The sequence below is a fragment of the Bombus impatiens genome, unplaced genomic scaffold (genome assembly GCF_000188095.3).
Source record: "Bombus impatiens unplaced genomic scaffold, BIMP_2.2 scf_0263, whole genome shotgun sequence".
NCBI lineage: Eukaryota > Metazoa > Arthropoda > Insecta > Hymenoptera > Apidae > Bombus > Bombus impatiens.
In genome coordinates this window covers 51,083-71,069 of record NT_176682.1, presented here as the reverse complement: position 1 = coordinate 71,069, position 19,987 = coordinate 51,083, and the positions used below count along the sequence as shown (strand labels likewise).

The following is a 19,987-nucleotide window of genomic DNA, read 5'->3' as shown; positions in this document are numbered from 1 at the left end:
GCGCTTCAATTTTTCCCTTACACTCTCTAGGCCCCCCCATTCCGCGTCTTTCTCTCCTTCTTTCGTTCCGTCCTTCTTTCTACCGCTCGTTTCACTCTCACCGAGATCGACAACTCCTGGACTTCGATTCTTCATGATTTTTCATCGTGTCAGTTAGAACTTTCCTCGAGTTGAACTGTATACGGCGTGACCCTCGATTCTATCAGTATGTAACGTGCGTACTGTGCTCGTGCTACGAGGAATCGAATCAAACGAGTGGACGGACCAACGTACGAACCAGCCGCGATCGATCGGAGAGCGAGAGTGACAGAGTGACTTGAAGAGTGTGACGCGGAACAGGCGTCGAGAGAGGAAGCATGTACCGTGGGCATCGCGGAACGACGTTACACGCGTGGCCGCCGAGAAGATAGCGACGCTGTCCTCGTGTAGGTAGCTCGAACACTTTATCCGAGTGTGTGGTGTATTCTAACACGATCCAACTTTAAGAAAAAACGCGCTCTAAAGAAGAAAACGCCGGCTCGCGTGCGAGTGGTTAACGCTAGTATCATGGTGCGCGGTACGCGTACGAGTGAACTCGAGAAGAGAACAGCGAGACGATATGCGTCGCGTGTGCGTGTATCGCTCGCCGGATCGCGACGATTACTCGCGTGCTCGCTCGACGTGTGTGCGCGCCTTCGATCGGCCTACCAGAGGCGGAAGAAACGCAATGGCCACCGAGAAACGTTCTCACGGCGACCAGAACCGAACCAGTAGAATTTCTTCGATCGTAATGGGAAATCACCTACGCTTCGTTGCTATGTGTCCCTGCGCGGCTACTGTATCTTCCACAGTGCTATACAGACACCGCTATATATTTATAAATGCCTGTGTGTCGCCGTATGTATGCCTGTACGCATGGAGGAGTTGCACGCGCGCGCGCCGACGCCAAGACCCGCTCGCCGTCCTTGGTTAGTCGGTAATAATTTCCGGATGAATTTGAATGGCACACTGCGCGCGCCTTCTCTACCCCCACTACTTTTCACTCCCACCATTCGACAATCTCCCCACTCTTGCATATCTCTGTCTTATTCCATCGCAGCACTCCCCAATGCCGTTTCTCTCCCTCTGAACCTTTTTCTCTTCTTTCGTTTCTTCCGCTCTTCGTTCCCTCGAACGTTCCTCGTTGTATATACGACAGCTCCCTATGCTCTACCCACCCGCATCTCCCCACCAAGCTTAGGTTTTCTTCGGAGACAGTGGTGCTCAACCGGCGCAGAACACGAATCAAGGCACCCTCGCCATCTGTCGCCTTCGGGACATGTCCTCGATCGTTCCGGAGGGGAATATTGATTTATTCGTCGCCGGTCTAACCCCTTCCACACAGCGCGATCGTTCTCGCCACCACCCCTTTATAATACGTATACCGAGATACACTGAATAGTATGCGTTCTTATACACGTGTACATAATATATGAGTAGCATGCATGTGTACATATTTCGTACGTATGTATACGTATGTGTGTATGTGTACTGTATGATCTGTGTGTGAGTATGTATGGTACCGTCGCTTGGGGTTTCCAGAGGCACCCTGTCTTTCTCTGTTCTGCTCATCTCTTCCTCTCTGTTTCTCCCCCTAGTTTTCACGCGGCAGCAACCGTGGCTCGATCAATACGCGACCAGGCTCCTTCTTCCTCTTTCCGGACGCTGCATCCCCTAAAAGCGAGTTACGTCGTCGCGGAGATCGAAATCGATCGATCTATGCTCTAACAGGGTAGGATCCAGTTCGATTGACAGGGCACTCACTCCCTCCAGAGTCGATTGGCCGGTTAACGAGCCGCGTTACGCGTTGCTCACGGATTGATTTTGTTGCTTCTGGAATGCGTTGCTTCCAAGCGCTAGGATCTCGGCAATGGGTAATTTATTCGCGCTCTGGATGATTATGGGGTGGGGCTATTAATTGGAGATCGTTCTTCCGTTAATGACGGAGTTTATCTTTAGGAATTGTTAGGTTAATTGTGATTACGGTATAGTATAATTTTTATAGTATAGTTTTAAAGAGCAATGGAATAACTTTTTATACTCAAAGGGTAGTTTCGATCCCAACTGATAATACAATCTTTATTTATTGTTCGAAGGTTCATTATTTTGTGATAAGTAAGATCATATTTTGAAGCATTAAAATGATTTTTAATAATCGAAGACCAGATAGTCTCAATCTTTGATGTGTAATTCAATTTTACATACGTGTTTAATGTTAATTTTAGAATCGTTAAATTTAACGTATTATGAGAAATATCGATGTTGAGATTCGATGTTGAAATTTGCTTAAAGTTAAGGAAATTTTTAATTCTTAATAAACGTAAAATGGTTTCAACCTGAATTACAGATTCAGTTTCGACTAATTCTACGTTTAATGTATGCACTTAAATAGACACTGGAAAATCGAAAACTTGGGAACAGTAGGTGTTAGCCGTTTAGCTGTTTGCATTGGGGAGAAAAGAGGTCTGTTGAATGTCTGAATACCTCTGTTAGAACAGTTTTGCTTTCGGTAAACCACGTGGCTGATGAGTTTTTCCTTCTCCGTGCCAGTTAGAGTGGCATAGGACTTCTACGAAGATTCCTACTTAGAATAATTAACGTGCTATGGGAATCTCAGCGTGATTATATCGTTCAAAAGCGTTTTCAATGTGTTCTATAAGATTGGAGGAGCTGTTCGTGACGTTGTGGATTTCATTATTCACAATAGGACTCGATGAAGAACTGCTCGTCTTTATGCTCGATTAGTTTCAAGGATCCCTTGCGACGATCAGACCTTCCCTTGTGTTTGAAGGGTAGTAAATGGAATTGGCATCGGCCGTGTTTATTACATTCTGCTCTTTTGTTTCACGTTTTCGAGAATAGCCAAGCTAATAGTTTTTATGTCCAATAAATTATTGTTGTCCACTTGATTCTTCTTGTTTCGATTTTTACGATTTATTAATGCAATTTTTCCAAATCTTAGATTTATAATAGTTCATATCTACAAATTCAATGTAAATTTAGAAGGTTTGCAATTTCATTAAACAGGGCAAAGGATTCTTAAAAATTTCATTTTCATTTCCTTTTTCATCTTTTATTTTTATAATTCAATTTAATTTCCATCTTTCTTCTCTCTCTTTTTATTTTACATTTATTTCGAATGCCTCCGATTTAAAATTTAATTTGTCTTTTTTCTTTCCATATTTTTCATTTATTTCGAAGGAATTCTTATCCTTTGATCAGCTGTTTTTCAAAGAAGAAAGATACGAATGGGAAACGCGCTCGTTAATGGGGCGAAAAGGAAGTGTTGTTCCTTGATGTCGCGTGAATGAGTTCGAGACGGCAGGTTTCACTCTTGTTCCACTTCTAAGTGAAAATCGATAACTCTTTTTAGTCAGCCTTCTAAATTGTAACTCGGTTCAAAGGCGAAAGATTTCCCGGTTCATGAATATTTAGCAGCCGATAACACGAAGGCGGATTTTTCATTCTCCTTTCATCCCCTCGAGATACACCGGGAAGAAGAGTTAAGACTGCTCACGCTTCAGCAAATTGTAAAGTGGTCTTAACTTCGATCTAGTTTCTCGAGATCCTCGAAGCACATTCGCAATTGCTCCTCGATCCTTTTTTATTCATTGTGGTTCGCTTTCAAAGGACATCACGACCTGCCGAGTGCTTTTCCAACATGCTCCAACTCTCGAGGGTTTCTTACCTTCTGAAAACATTCGGAAAATGAAGAGAACAGGCATTAAACAATTTACCAGAGTATTTAACTTCGTGGCCTTTCCTCAGAATTTTTCATTTATCTTCGTAGAACCATTCAACGATTGGTGAGAACATTAAAAATTCTATCACGTGAAGAATTCCATTTTTCCTCGTAAATTATCTTTCGGAATTTGACAAACAATATTCTCTCACGCGCCTCTTAAGTATCCGCCGCTCTTTAAATACAGATATGCGATTAAAAAGTTTACTGGAATATTACGTCAGAATGTTTAGTTTCAAAACGCCTGGAAGTTGCGCAAACACGTGAAAGATTCTTTCACGTGGAAGATCGCATTTTTCGTGGTAAATTATCCTTTGAAAGTGAAAAACGAAGATTCTATTCGTTTGAAAATTGTTGAATCGTAAAATTCATTCCCCACAGTCTCTTCACTAGACTACGATATTTATGGAAATTCGTATTTCCTTACTTAAATTACTTACAAGATCGAACTTGGACAGAAAAATATTTTGTCTATTAGATATTGCACTTTCAGTATTTCACAACATATATTTCTGTGTAATATGCGCATTCTATACGCATTTGTATTTACAAATTTCCCATAAATCCATAAATATTCTGCAGCCTAGTCATCAGTTTTCAAAACGCTTGTATAGTGCAAATAAAATAATTATTCTGCATGCTTGATTTCAAAGTGCCCTTAATTGAAGATCCGTAACGACGATCAGTGCTTCTAAACGGGCCATAACAGACTCGATTCTAATTCCATCGTGGCGTCTACCTCCAGGGAGAGAAGTCGTTAGCGCTTCCGATACAGAGTTTCGCGTCACCACCGGTTCCTGTCATCGTGATGGAACACCAGCCGCGATTTCCTAGCACACATTAGCCCTGTATTTACGTTCGTACGCGGCCAGAATCTCTTTCAGCTTGGAATTGCTATTACGTTGCCATTGCCTCGTTTGCGCTTGACGATCGAACGCTGCGATTGCCTTAAGCCTAGTACACGTTGGCAAAGTGATTAAAAATGTCTAAGATAGACGATAGAATCTTATTAATTTTTGTACAACGTGTTGCAAAATTATATGTTTAGTTTTAATACTCTGAGAGTAATACGCGAATTTAAAGGAACATTTCACTTTTTAATTTATTTCTTTTGGATTTGTATTTCTCTTGGGAAAGTTTCAAATATTTCAGTTAAGAGAAGATTTGTATAATATAATAGAGACATTAATAAGTATCGTAGAATTTTTCTGGAATTTTTCCTAATATTTGTTACTGTTCTAAGATTTCAAAAGTCTGGAAGATTTCTGTGAAACTTATGAATATCACTACTATATCATACAACCTTTCTTTAAGTTAAATATTCGAAACTCTTTGCTTCCTGGAGCAAGAAAGAGATACGGAGAAAATAAAATAGAATAGAATAGAAAGTATAATTTTGAACAATATCTTTTTATTTATTTTTTATTATCTTTCTATGGTCAATATAGTGTATCTTAAATTCAAATATCTTAAATACAAATCAACATGAAACTTTTATCAAGCGCGAACGCGGTTTAGTCTAATGATTCCTTGTCAGTGACTCTTTCTTCGTCCACAGAGCAGGAGGTACATAACTAAAAACTTGTTATAAGAAATCAAAGCGCAGTAGAATGAGACATTGATCATTACGTATAACATTGTATCGTTCTCAATTACGTTAACCGATGAGATTGCATTACAAAGCATTTTCGTAGGTATGTACGTGGCTTAAGCGCCCGTCAGGTCGGCTTCACCGAGAACCCCGAGTTGTTCTTAACGTTTTCTGACCGGGGTGAATCGATTTTTCAAGTACACGAAGATAGAAGGCGGCTTTAGGGAATAAGATGTTTTAGTCGGCAGCGTTGCAGCTGAATATATACAAGATAAGAAGATAGGGGAAAAGTCGATGACGCGGAAGCGATCACGTCTTCTAAAAACAAAATCGTCCTCTAGATTCGCACAGCAATTGTTTTTTGCAACCTTCACAATTGTGGTCATTAACGGCGATGATATAGAATGATTACAGTATACAAAACTAAATTCTGTTACACAGTATGAAATTATAGTATTAATATTTGTTTATCATCGTTGAGATTTTTATTCAAAGTTTCTTCAATTTGTGATTTAAATTACTATCAAATAAATGGTTCGTTAAACAAAAAGTAATTTTCGTACTTAATAGGAAATGCAGCTTTTTATTCTCACGTTTCCAATTTGTCGAAGAGTTCAGAGGCAGTGACCGAGTATGTTTGTACGTAGAAACGTAATATCCGACCGTCAAATTCTAGCGTTATATATTTTTCCTTCTACAAACTGTTTCGACGTTAAGAATTTCCGAAGAATTGAACGCTCGGCGAAAACGACATTTCATTTACCATTCTCGGCCCCCCTCATAAAACAGAGACAGTCAATAATATGACTCCACTTAGCATCAAGAAAAATTAACTCTATTCAAACTTTAGTTTTCAGTTCTTTTTCTCCTTTTCTTCTTTTCTTTCTTTTTTGATAATATAATTCCTACAGATGTTCAAAATCCAGAACAGTATCTCAAAAAACTATATTCGTTATTCTCGCGCTAGAATATTCGGCAAATTATCACCAATCTCCTCCGCTTTCTTTGAATCGCACTTAGTACCGACAAATTCCCGTTCTCTATATAAATGTGCCATTCAAGCCGGCCAGCGGAAAGATTAAATCTTGTGGACGATTAGGGGCAACGCTTTGGCAAGATTTTATTAAGCTTCAATGAATCAATTAGCTCCCTTCGTCGATACTTCACTGTGCGAGCGATTCTAAAAAAAGACATATCTTTAAACGAGTACCGAAAAAGGAAAGGCAGGAGAGAAAGCACGAAAGCAATAACGATGGGTGAAGGTGGGTCTGTAAGTGTCCAAGTATGAAAAGGGAGGAACCCAACCTTTTAAAATTCGGGAGGAAAATACATTTGGAAGAGGAATTATTAGTTACAACCCGGCTTACGGGCATCTTTCGGTTCGCAGGTAGGCGAAGGTTTATTGTTCCAAGGATAGGGGGTGACCGGCGGGGACTGGGAAGATGGAGGGTAGCGGTGCAGGAATTAGCAGGCTCGACTGCTACGAAGATATGTTTAAGGAAATAACCAGAAAATTGTACGGTGAAGATCCTGATCATAGAAGTAAGTGAATTTAAAGATATTTATGTGTTCTTTAAAATGTAGATTTAATAACTTGTGTACGTGTTACTGCGGTAGAAAATTTTAAGTATCTTTTTTTGAACTCTGTATTGCATTTTAAACAGAAAAAGAAGTCTTCAAATAAACTAGAAATACTATACAGTATGCTCTTTGAAAACTCTCTCAAGCTTAAAGGTTTATATTAAGGGTTTAGATTAACATGTATCACTACGGTAAAGGAATCGATATTTTTATTAATGAGGCGTGTATCATATTTTAAAGAAGAGGTAATAATTTTCAAATTGAGTATAAATATTAAAGCGTGCCTTTAAAATTCAAGTTTAACGGTTTGCATATACTATCGCAGTAAAAGTTAATGAAAGTAAGGAGTAATTGCAAGTATTGCAATATTAATTGAAGCAAGATAAATATTTCTAGAGGATTACGGTATACTTCAAACGTTTTTTTTTTTTTTTAGTTGTTTACATTCACAATTTGTCCAATTTGGACATTTGGTAGAATTGTTTTGGCTGTTTGATTATCATGTGGGTGGCTACCCCCAGCGGGGTACCATAAATACTTCAAACGTAGCAGGCTTTTTTGCTTCGGTGCATCGAGATCGTTATTTTATATTTTAATATTTAAATCCATAAAACGTAATGATGCTCCCGCAGAAAACAAAAGATGCTTTGGTATTCTGTAAAATAAAATAGCAAAAGAGAATGTAGCTTATTATCTTCGTTTATCATAGCCTCAAGCGTTCAGAACGAGTTCGAAACTTCTGTATCGTACAAGACCGAAGAGGATACCGGAAACGGAACCGATAGCGATGATGGAAACTGGACCTGCGAAGAGGAGCCTTTGAAAGGCACCGATGGAAGTCGTATTGCTGCTTATCACGCTGGAAAAGCGACATGGAGGTGCTACGAATGCGGTTCGTATAATACATCTAGTAAAATTTTAAAAAATTGCACCACTTCTGTTTAAACTGTCTTATCTTAGATATAAAACATAAAATAAAATTTTTTTAAAAATGCTAGAGGGGATATAGGTTATTTGATAAATTTGATTTATAGATTTTAGATATTCCTCCCCATACATATTAGTTATTAATAGAGTTAGGGACTCATAAATATTATGAACATTATAGAATTCGTAAGAATTTATAGTCATCAATACAATTCATTTCTTTATTTGTCTAATTATTAGAATGACGTCGGTTATCGAGGACAACATGAGCTATATAAAAACATGTAACGCTATGTGGTGATATAATAGGTCACCGAGCACGACGGCACGGCTAGATACACAAATCGACACAGAGTTCAATATACAGGGTGGTTGGTAACTAGTGGTACAAGAGGAAAGGGGGGTGATTCTACGCTAAAAAAGAAGTCGAAAATATAGAACAAAAAATTTCTTTTTAATTTTTCCATCGAGACAACGATCTATAGTGAGATCCGTTATAATGAGACGTGATAAAGTGCACGCGTACTGAGCGAACATTCAAAGTTGATTTTCTCGAAAACAAAGCCTCAAACGAAAAATGTTTATTGTACCACCGCTTGTACTTTCCGCTTGTACCATCAGTTACCAACCACCCTGTATAAACAATGCGTGAACGCAATTCGCTGTTTATGGGGATATTTGGTTCCTTCTCTAATACGAACACTATATGACGTACTATGTTTCCCTAGTAATACCTGAGTTACGGATTTCGTGACTGTCCCTTGCAAATGGAAGTTTCTCGTGAATAGTACTGACCCTCTCCCCCCCCCGTCTTACCGTCTTTTGCCCATTTTCTTGGGCTTATGGCTTTTCGGGTGGTTCAACGTCCGTTCATTACGGAGTTTGAGTTCGTGAGTGATCGTCTCCTTCGACGCCGTTTAACAATTTGACGACGCTTGAAAACGCTTACAACGTTTGAAGACGTTTTACAACGTTTGACGATATTTGAAAACATTTGATTGGTGTTTGACGGTGTTTGATGGTGTTTGACGGTGTTTGACGGTGTTTGACGATGTTTGGCGGTGTTTGACGAAGTTTCGCGATACTATCAAAGGGTGTATGCTATCGTATCTTCTGTGCAAATTGAAGTAATAAAGGCATAGATATATTTTACAGAAGTTTATTACCATAAATTAAAGAAACAAAATGTTTCTGGAGTTACTTTTACCAGATCAAGTCATTCATTGGCTAGGCCGATATTCTGGACTAACGGATAAATTTACGAATGACGTTATTTCTCCCTCCAGGTGATTTGATGGGAGGTGGACCACGGGATGTAGCTGAACATTTCATGGAACTTCACTCGTCAAGGATTCTTGGAGACGATAGCAGAAACAGACATCATTCGCCCTCACAAGATTATCGACAGTCCGAAGAATTAAAAGTGGAGGATGTGATTTCCTACCTGGAAAGGCTGCGTGAACGAGTAGAACGTGTGGCACCACCATCCAGGAGAACTCAGGAAACGCAAACAGTGCCTGCAGCACTCTTACCTGTCACCTCTACCTTTCTGTTACAAGAATTACCATCAGCTCCTGCACCACAACATTTGCATCAGGTATGTCTCTGTTCATGGTTATTCTCAAATCCTTGAAGTCAAATGAGTGAGCATAGTTTATTTCTATCACGTAAAATTTTTCTGTAACATAATTAACATTAAACATACCAGTGGCGGTCAAATTGACCGCTCTCGAATTTCTACACAAACTAAACCATATTTAAACTTTATCATATCGCTTCATAATTTTTTACTTTTCCTAAAACATACACATGCATATAATATATATTTTTCGGTATTTACTTTTAGTTTGCTCTTTTATTTTCTGAGAAAAATTTGTACTCTGCCTTGCCTACCATGAGCGGCCATTTTGACTGTTCGACAAAATATTTTAGTTATTCTTAAAATAAATGCAATCAGTACAAAGAAAAGGCTACCTTAAGGTCAAATTTGTTTAAGATGCGGGAAATATTTATGCGGCAAATGTACATTTGATAATAAGATAATTTGTAAAAAATGCAGCGAAGTTGAATAAGATATATCTCTATATAAATAAAAGTATAATTCCATTTAAGTCTATAATTGAAATTAAACAAAAGTAAATTTGAACGAAATTTGATGAAAGTTCATCATTTTATATACATTTAGTGATAAATTAACCATTATCTAAGTTAAATCATAAAAACTATTACTTCTTTAATCACCGATCATTTTGACCGCACACGGTAAGGATAGGTATACACGAAGTGTCGGTAGGTTTAGTGTTAAATATCTTACAGTCTATACAATCCTATAGAATTCTAAATTATATTTACTCCGATAATATTCTATATTCCGGGATGAGATATAAAAGGTTGACATGTATCAAAATGTATTGTATATTATGCATAAATGACTATATTCTGACAACTTTTCTCTATACACGCGAGGGGTGGACTCACTTAGTTTCCGAGATATTCATGAAAAACTGCCGGTACCACTACAGTGATTCTGTTTACAGTTGCGTGTCAGTAATTAAGTTTTCGAAAGTTTCAGCAAATAATATTAATTTTTTAAAGAAGTGTCTGCTTAATTCTAGCGACTGCAAAAATTACATATCTAAAATCCATTGTCTTGACGATAAGATGAAATCTTCTCTCGATTCGATAGTAACTCAGTTAATTAACAAGTAGTGTTCAAATTTATTAATTCCACAGAACACCACCACGATGTCTTCAGTGACAGTGACATCGAGCGTGAAGCGGTATAGCTGTCCATATTGTCCTTATGGAACGGATCGCCGCGATCTGTACACACGACACGAAAATATCCACCGGGAGGAAAAACCGTTCCATTGCTATATCTGTTACAAACCATTCAACCGCGCTGATCATGTGAAAAAGCATTTCTTAAGGATGCATCGCGAGCACGGTTACGAGTTATCAAGGATACGCAGACCAGCTGGATCCAGTCCACCAAAGCCTCTCCAACAAGAGGCAGGAACCGCGAATACCGGAAATGTGAATACGAATGGCCAACCGCAGCAACAGCATACAAATTACTCGTCAGGATTTAATAATAACAAAAATTACCAGTTGCAGCCGAATACTGGCAATAATACAGCTACTAACGCGGGGGGAATTTATCAAGGAACATCGATGCCTGCTCCGGGTATTATGCAACCTGATGCAGCGAACTGCGCCACTGGAAGAAGAGTACAGAATGGTGGATGTAACAGCAAGAGCCATCTTAAGGGAAGCTCTAAAGGTGCTCAGGAACGAAGGTGAGATTTCTTTGGAAAATTTGATGATTTTATAGTACATATAGGAGTTGGACAAGAAAAATAAATAATTGAAGATTTTTCCAATAATTGAAGGACTTTATTTCTTAAATGCAGTCTAAAGTTTTTCGTCTTTTAATAGGATAATTCTTCTTGTCAATATATTTTTTCTTGGAATTGACACTAAAGATTATTCGTTTTAAATAATATAACGCATTCTTATCAATGATAGAAGAATACTCTTTTAAAATTGTGACTAGAAATCGTTCATTTTTATTGATTATGTAATATAAGAAATTTGTTGTTCTTATTAATGGCTGGAGTAATTTCCTGTAGAGCTCAGGTGAATAGATTGTTTCGTTCGAATCAATAGGCTGACTTAACAACCGATTAACACAGTCATCGATTTTAGGTACACTTGCTGCTACTGTTCCTGGAGCGGTGTGGACAACTGGTGTTTGAAACGGCATCTAAACACACATTTGAAGCCGTTTGCATGCACCCTTTGCGAGTATAAAGCGGCGCGTGCCGAACGCCTAGCCACCCACGTGCTCAAGGTGCACAACAGACGGCAATGCTCAAGGTGCTCTTTCCTTGGCGAAGATGCGGCCCAATTACAGATGCACCAGCTGCATGTACATCGAGTCAGCAGTGCTAACGCACCCGCGACCTCTACTACTCAAGCTACACCACCGCCTACTAATCGCCATCAACAACCTTTGCAGTAAGAATGTGTTTCTATCTGTTTCGTTAACGTATTATGCAGTAATTGATGTCCTAATTGTGTTAACCGTTATCAGTGTGATGCAGTAATCGAGATTTGTTTATGAGAGATAATGGATTAGAAAAGTATGAAGGATGATTTGCGAGAAAAGTTGTTGATTTTGAGTTGTTGGATAGGTGCTGAGATATGTTGATAAAATGGATAATTAAGAAGGAAACATTTTTAGAATGTTATAGAAGTACATCTATTTAACACGTTCGTCGCCCAGCGTGTTTCAGCTGTTTCCTGCGGGGCCCAAATCCGACCGTGGCTACGTCCAGTGACCCACTATGGCACTTCGAGCCCGAACACATCGTCATAAAGCCAGATTGGAACATTAAAACTATTTCTTATTTTTATTACTTAAGTGTAGCTATAGTAAAAATCTGGACTAGGGTATTGGGGGTTTTCCCAACATTCCAGATGGGAAATCCCGATGTCCTTTCATCCCCGACAAATATATTTAGTTCTGAAATGGAGAAAGCGATAAACTTTCCAGCTAGAGTATTCCGAGGGATCTCACGGCAGATATCTCCGATCTTCGATTTAGTCGAGAATGTTCAGTAAACAGTGTGAAAATATATTTGAAAGTGAGGAGAGTAGTGATGACGAAGTAGTGAATTTTAGAAAAAAAATTATAAATAGAATTTCATCGAGTTCGAATATTGAGGAAGCCACAGTCGGATTTGGGTCCCGCAGGAAACATAGCCGAAACACGCTGGGCGACGAACTCGAACAAGAAGAGCGTCATCATACGTTGGTGACGGGGCCCCCACGGAAGTATACCCGTCGCACGAATATGTGCGACGTGGCGACGAACGTGTTAATTGATCTGTGATATTTAATTGATTTGAAATATGAATTGGATTTACTTGATAACCATTCATATCAGTGAAATTCTTCAATTGACTAAGACTTTATATGTGGACGATCTACGTTGCATCTTATGACCACAAAATCACCTAAAAACTTGATTATGAGAAACAATGTATCTTTTTCTTCCCAAAATAGATTATACTCACTGGAAAAAGATATTATATAAATGAAATAGTAACGATAGCGATTTACAAATTTGACTATTCGACTTTGTATACTTCTAGTATCACAGATTTTGCTGCACTGTATCCTCGTAGAGTTGAAAATTTGCTATGGTTTTATAATTATAAGACGTAGAGCGTATTTACATATTTCAGGAAATTATTCACACGTATCAATTATATTTTCAATAATCGTCCTGAACAACATTCTTATTACAGGCACACTTAAAGAATTTCACATAATCTCTACAATATATAAATTCGACATACTGCTCTACAAACTCATTCTTTGCTTCATCTTCCAACTCATTTGGTTCCAATCGCCCAGAAAGTCATGTCGAACCATACGAAAACGCGATTCACACGATTCGATCCGAACTTCGAAAATTCGCGCAACATTTTTCTTCACGCGCTGTTAAACGAATCCGGATCGGACGGTTTCTCGTGCATCTTCCGCCCTGTAAAACTCATCGAACCGCAGTGCGCTGGTCTGTTTAGTTTAGAGGTTTTGCCACGACACACGAGAACCGGGAAATTCATTAAAACGATTTAATTGGAAGCCGATCGGACGCGATTAATCCGCGCTCTCGTTACTTTTCCGGTCGCGTCCCGTGGGAAAGCAAGTGTGTAACGAGCGGTCGAGCCGGATTTAAACTTCGATTCCCTGCCCCGTTTCTCTAGTTCGTTAGCCATCTTTACACAAAACCGTTCCGCTAACAGAAATTAGAGAAAAGTATTACGTATATATCGATCACGATGAGTTACGAATTAATTGGGATTCGACCGATCGCTGAAGAGGAAAGATGTGAATTTTGTTTATCCGTATCTGTTCGCCGCTGGTTTCGTTTTGGAGGATTGGTTGTTATTTTATTTTTCTATGGAAGATAACTACAAATGAAAAGCTTTCGCGCACCAGTAGAAATTAATCTGATGCACATTTTCAGATTTGTTGCAAACGTTACCTATATATAATTATACTCGTTAGGTGTCGTTATAATGTTTATGAAATTTCAAATTGTTTCGCTTAACGTACATAATATATTCATAAAATGTTTCTAAAAGTGTTCAAAGGCTCTCGTAAGTTTCTGCACAACGTTGCTGGATCGCATAATTGTTTGTTTCACTTGGCTTACATTTTGAAATTATGATCGTATTACGATTTATTCATTGAATAATAATATTGCAATTCGCTGTAATATGTGCTTTATACATGGTTAATTATCGAATTTACAGTCCCGCAGGAGGAGGACGGCCACCACCTGGTCCACCAGTTTTTCCAGCTCCAGCTCCAGCCATCGCACCTGCTACCACTGTGATACCACCGACAACGATACTCGGGTAAGCATCTCGCTAACCTTCTGATTCCCACGCTCCTAAGCTATTTTATTCGTTTTTGTTTTTGCCCGTCCGTGATTCGCTCGTTGGCGCACAGAGATCGGCGAAGCTAACTCCGCTCGTAAATTCGAATTCGTTTGCTCGTTTGTCCCGTACGACAGACAAAACATGCTAGTTTTTGATGTTTTTTAATCGGGAATCTGTATGTCGAATAGCATGAATCTTTACAACGAGATTTTACGCCAGTTTCTATTAGCTAATATCTTTAGAGAGAAATGTAGATTTGATGTCCACTGTTGGAATTTGTAATTTCGGTATTATCCGCTATATTATTATTTGCAAGATCGGTATTATTAGGCTATAGATAGTAATTTATTTTAGTTTGGGTTATGTTATTTAATTTTGGGAAGATTGAATTTTGCATTGAATTCTATGTTTTATATAACGAGAATAATTGAAGTATACAGAAACCTAATTATACACCACCTTTTTTAAATTGATAAAACATAAAATACGTACATTTTGATATTAAATATACATTTTTACATTATGGACTTTATCGATTCGGTTTTCCAGTCATTCGTACAGAGTTTTTTGTTGAACTACGTGGTCCAAATTAAAGATAGATTGCCGTAGTTACCCATGACCAAAGATATCAGGATACTTCTCGCACAATAATCAATCCAAATTTCCAAGCTAAAAATTGTAGATCTCCTTTACAGTCTTATAATCTTTTATCAAATAGGATAGTCAGATAATTTGTGACTTGTATAATGTCACTAATAATATATTAATTCAATTGTGCCAGAGTGCTCAGTTGACAACTAGATATCAAGTAATTCGTTCAATCTACCCAATACATATTCTGACAGTGGAAATCGAATTTGTAGCAAATTAAAGTTTGTCGTTTAACGCCTTAAAGTACTTTTACTAATAAATACCTAAACGAACATTAGCGACGTCGTGTGTGCTCGTAAGTTGCGAGTGCCATTCCTGCGCTTGCTTTTTTTTTTATATTACGTTCTATATTCGCCCATTGTATCAGGTCGACGTTATTCAGTGGTAGATTGAATCGTTCTGCAACATAAATTCCTACGAATTTCAAAAGGGTAGACCATCTCTCAACAACTATTGTCTGCTAAACAAAAGTCGTTTGTAAAATTTATAGATCGATTTTGAACAAAAAGATTACAATCTGCCACTGAAACTGCTCTTCACCATTTCGCCCGCCCTCCTACCTCTCCATTTTCTGTTACGTTGCAGCGTCATTTTTTAGTTTTTTTCTTTCGCGCCGTGTGCACGCTTCGTTTGTTTGCTTTCGGTGTCGCCAGGACACGCGGTGTCGTGCACGTTCCCGTGCTTCACTTTCGTTATCTGTTCTTCTCTCGTTGTCACTGTCTCTTATACTTTTCTTCTTTAAAAAATAAATAAACAAAGCAACAACAAAAAAAAAACCAAAAAAGAAAAGAAAAATGTTTCTTGCCTTCTCGTCGCACGGTCGACGAGCGCTCGTTCGTTGGTAGAAAAATGACGCGAACGTAACTTATGGAACAGTGCCGCGGTGGTTGCAGCCACGAGATGGTAAACTCCCCTGCAACTGCAGCGACAATGGCGTACCCGACCTTGGAGGAGGAGAGGCGGTCGAGCTGGCACGAGCACGGCCGCGACCACGACCATCGTCGTCGCCATCGTCAACACGACGCCAACCAGATCGTCGATCACCATGAAACCGAGATACTGAGACGCGACCTCGTTTCGTTTTACGCCGTATACTCGTCGAACGTCGAGCAACACGACAACCGTCATGTACACGACGAACCGTGCACCGGTTGTTCCAGTCGTGACTCTACTTCTACTTTACTTAATCGTGATTTTGCGCACAGCTACCGAGCCGTTCCCGAAGCGAGCAAGGGACAGTCAGCCACGGAGCCGTATGAGTTTCCTTGGCTAAGAAACATCCAGAGCAAACCGCACGAGAGGCGACCGAGGAAGCAGAGACAGCCCAGAAAGGTAACAGGGGTCCAGGAGTTCGATGACGAGGACTCAACTTGTTCTGAGGGGGAGAACCAGGACAAGAAACTAGAAGAAACGACATCCAGTCCTGTAAAGAAGTGTCCATCCAGGGCTATCACCTTGATAGATATGAAAGCTAGGTATCGAAATCAACAGAACAGAAGAAATTTGCTCAAGTGTCGTCAATGCCCCAAAGATGCACTTGCCAGGGGATCAATTTGTTCAGCGTACCACACCAAAGTCTCTCTCATTCTCCATAAACTATGGAGGCACAGAAGGAATGAAATTATAAGCAATTGGGTAGCTAGGAACAGTTCGTTGTCACAACCGCCCTCCATCACGTTGAAGGCGACGGTGTTCACCAACCCTGGATACGAATACGACAGATAACACTCGATAAGAAAGACAACGGCAGATGATCGTGTAGATGGATCTCGAAATGCGAATCTAGAAAGCTGCTTTTCGATCAGTACCTTCTCCTTTTAACAAATTAATTTTGTAATAAAGATATCTCTTTACTATGACAGGCGGAAATGTTTTTGTAAGACGTTTTGTTCGGAGGTCCTACAGAGAGGACTTCTCAGAAAATTATTACTAGGATTTGATTTGTTCTATTGTCATTGTACTTAATCGTAATATTTTACTTATTCTTATTTCTTTATATTCTTTATATTACTTATCCTTACCCTTAATATTACTATATTATATTATATTATAATATATTATATTATATTATATTATATTATATTATATTATATTATATTATATTATATTATATTATATTATATTATATTATATTATATTATATTATATTATATTATATTATATTATATTATATTATATTATATTATATTATATTATATTATATTATATTATATTATATTATATTATATTATATTATATTATATTATATTATATTATATTATATTATATTATATTATATTATATTATATTATATTATATTATATTATATTATATTATATTATATTATATTATATTATATTATATTATATTATATTATATTATATTATATTATATTATATTATATTATATTATATTATATTATATTATATTATATTATATTATATTATATTATATTATATTATATTATATTATATTATATTATATTATATTATATTATATTATATTATATTATATTATATTATATTATATTATATTATATTATATTATATTATAATATATTATTACAAGAGGATATTCTTATTACAAAGTTATCGATCTCGCGGGGGAAAATATTTGACGAAAAGAGCTGGTACCTTTCGATATTCATCGCTTTAAACTTTAGCTTCCGGATTCAGGGTATTTGTATCGTATTGGTTAAGAAATCCGTAGCCTTCGTCTTGTTCGGAGGATAATATCGGATGCTGTGAAGCGAACGTCCGTTTCTGAGAAATTATTGGTGTTCCTAATCGAGATTTCGGACCACATCTCGTGTGAAGTTTGAGGGTATTGATCGATTTGAAACGAACGGTCCATGTTTGGTCGATGAACTACGGCGATAGACGCGGAAACTTTCTCATAGCCAACGAAACAATTTTAGATAGAAAAGAATTTTGTCGAGGTTGTAGGGATAAAACGATAAAGGAGCCTTTCTGCTCTCAATTAAACCTTTTCTGGACGGGACGATGATTCTAAGAAATTAAAACAGCGAAACATTTAGCGCATAAGAAAGAACTAATCGAAAGTACCTTGAGACTCGAGTTTTTATCCTTGTAAGCACATTCATCCGCATTGGACTTTAGATTGCCTATGACGAACGTCGCGAAGACCATATTTTTCAGAAAAGATAACAGATAAAAAAGATGAAAAAAAAGAATGCAAATTGAAACGATATTAATGTTGGATGATCGTCCCTAATCGATGTCTTGTGCGTATGTCCATCGTCCGTCTCTGTAATTACGTGATTATTTTCGTTTACTGATCAGTCGACTTTGCTAGCCTAAAATATACTTACGGTGGGGCTGTGTCTAGTCAAAAAAAAAAAAAAAAAGAAAAAATAGAAAAATATAAAAAAAAAAGGCGAAAGAAAAAATGATTGAGACACGCAAGTCACGAAATTTGTGCCTAGCCGTCAGACAAGCACCATATTTATATAAGGGATATTTGTACAAAAACATCTTGTTTACGTTATTACATGAAATATATTATATCTATTGTACTTAAGCAGGGGACGTGAGAAGCCCAGGCAACTGTAGACTCTCAGAGAACATCCACCTTATCTGTTATTTCTCTGAGATTCTGTGATTTCTGGCTTTTCATTTCACACTCCCTATTTAAGCATACGAGCACAAGTGGAGAAGGACTTAATTTTATTTCTTTTATAGTGATCCAAAATCATGTCTTTCAGATCATTAACTTTAATGTTCTAATCTTCATTTATGTGGTATTATTGATCGTTTATTATTGTAAAAATGATTTTTGAACTTTTTGTTTCGTACTAAATTAATTGCTGCAATACGTTGATTAAAATTCCACGAGATTCGAGAGATGTTCTACGCGAAATTATTTCCATTGAAAAGATTGTAATCGTATGTGAAGTGAAATAAAATATGTTGAAGTCGCAGTGGGTGTGTACACTTTATTTCTCAAAACTACAAGGCATAGTTATCGTCCCATGTTGGATTCGTGCAGTTTGTCTTTTACGAAGAAAATACGTGTCTGTTTCTCTTATAAAAGAAACCATATCGAATGTTGATATTAGCAGCGTAAGAGAAATTTGGCTCGAAAATGTGCCGGTAGACGTCGCCAAAATCGTCACAGCCGATCGATTTCCGGTTTTCCGCGCGAAGTTTCACACAATCTATGCTTCTTTTTCTTCTAAACTTGTCAGCAACGCAAAAAATATATTGTGAAACTTTTTCTGAAACGTGGACCGCGTAACATCAACTCGCGTAACTTCATTTTAACTTTTTTAGAAACAGGAATTTTTTACTTCGCTCCAACGGAAGACTTCCGGCTTCCATCAACAATGTTAGAAACTGATTCAAAATTTTTAATACATGCGAGGAAGAACGGTTGTTGAGTATCGTCCAGAAAACTTAAGTCTTTATGCGGAAGAGAACCCGAGAAACTTAATAAACTGAAAGTAAAGCCGAAGCTGCGAGAGCTGTGAGCAATTTATAACGTAAATAACTAAACTTCGTCAGATGAGTTCGTAAATCGTAATTTCTCGAATAGTTCCTCTTTTTGCTTTATCGAATAAAAAGTTCGCGAAACTTTTCAAGTTGCAAATTTCACGGTAAAGGTAACTGCAAAGAGCGCATAGCAGACGGAAGTCTTTGTAAAGGTATTTAGTAACGATCAGGCGCAATCTCTGGTAACGTAAACAGAAGAAAGCACGCAATGTCGACGAGAGTCGATAATTGGATGAAACGCGAAACCGCGTGGCTTCCATTTTGTTCTCCTTGCTGCTGAATAACGTTAAATAACGTTATCTACGAATCGTTCAACTGTGCTTTCACATAACGATTCCAGCCTGTCATTTCTCGAATAAAGAATGAGTTGGGTTTGTAATTTATACCCGAATAAAACAAGTAACTGTCCTAATTTTCGATTACGATCTTAAACGAGATTAACTTTCGAAATGCAGTACGAAATTTGGTTTGTAGTTGATTTAAAAACTCATATACATAATGCCAATGATACCGATGACAAAGAATAATA

The 19,987-nt window shown here is 37.7% G+C and overlaps 1 protein-coding gene across 9 annotated transcripts in view; it reads left to right on the top strand.

Annotated features, from left to right (window-relative positions):
- Positions 1-18,356, top strand: part of LOC100742625 (zinc finger protein 16) — an 18,741-nt gene extending 385 nt beyond the window's left edge. Inside the window, exons 1-10 of one of the 9 annotated variants that reach the window (XM_033320262.1) lie at positions 13-425; positions 5,319-5,622; positions 6,739-6,893; positions 7,642-7,824; positions 9,146-9,456; positions 10,593-11,158; positions 11,568-11,879; positions 14,189-14,293; positions 15,862-16,940; positions 17,513-18,356. In XM_033320262.1, the coding sequence (XP_033176153.1) occupies positions 6,794-6,893; positions 7,642-7,824; positions 9,146-9,456; positions 10,593-11,158; positions 11,568-11,879; positions 14,189-14,293; positions 15,862-16,693 (2,409 nt within the window). In that variant the 5' untranslated portion in view covers positions 13-425; positions 5,319-5,622; positions 6,739-6,793 and the 3' untranslated portion in view covers positions 16,694-16,940; positions 17,513-18,356. The other 8 variants (XM_033320258.1, XM_012384506.3, XM_033320261.1 and 5 more) reach the window with 8 other exon arrangements.
- The last annotated feature ends 1,631 nt before the right edge of the window (positions 18,357-19,987 follow it).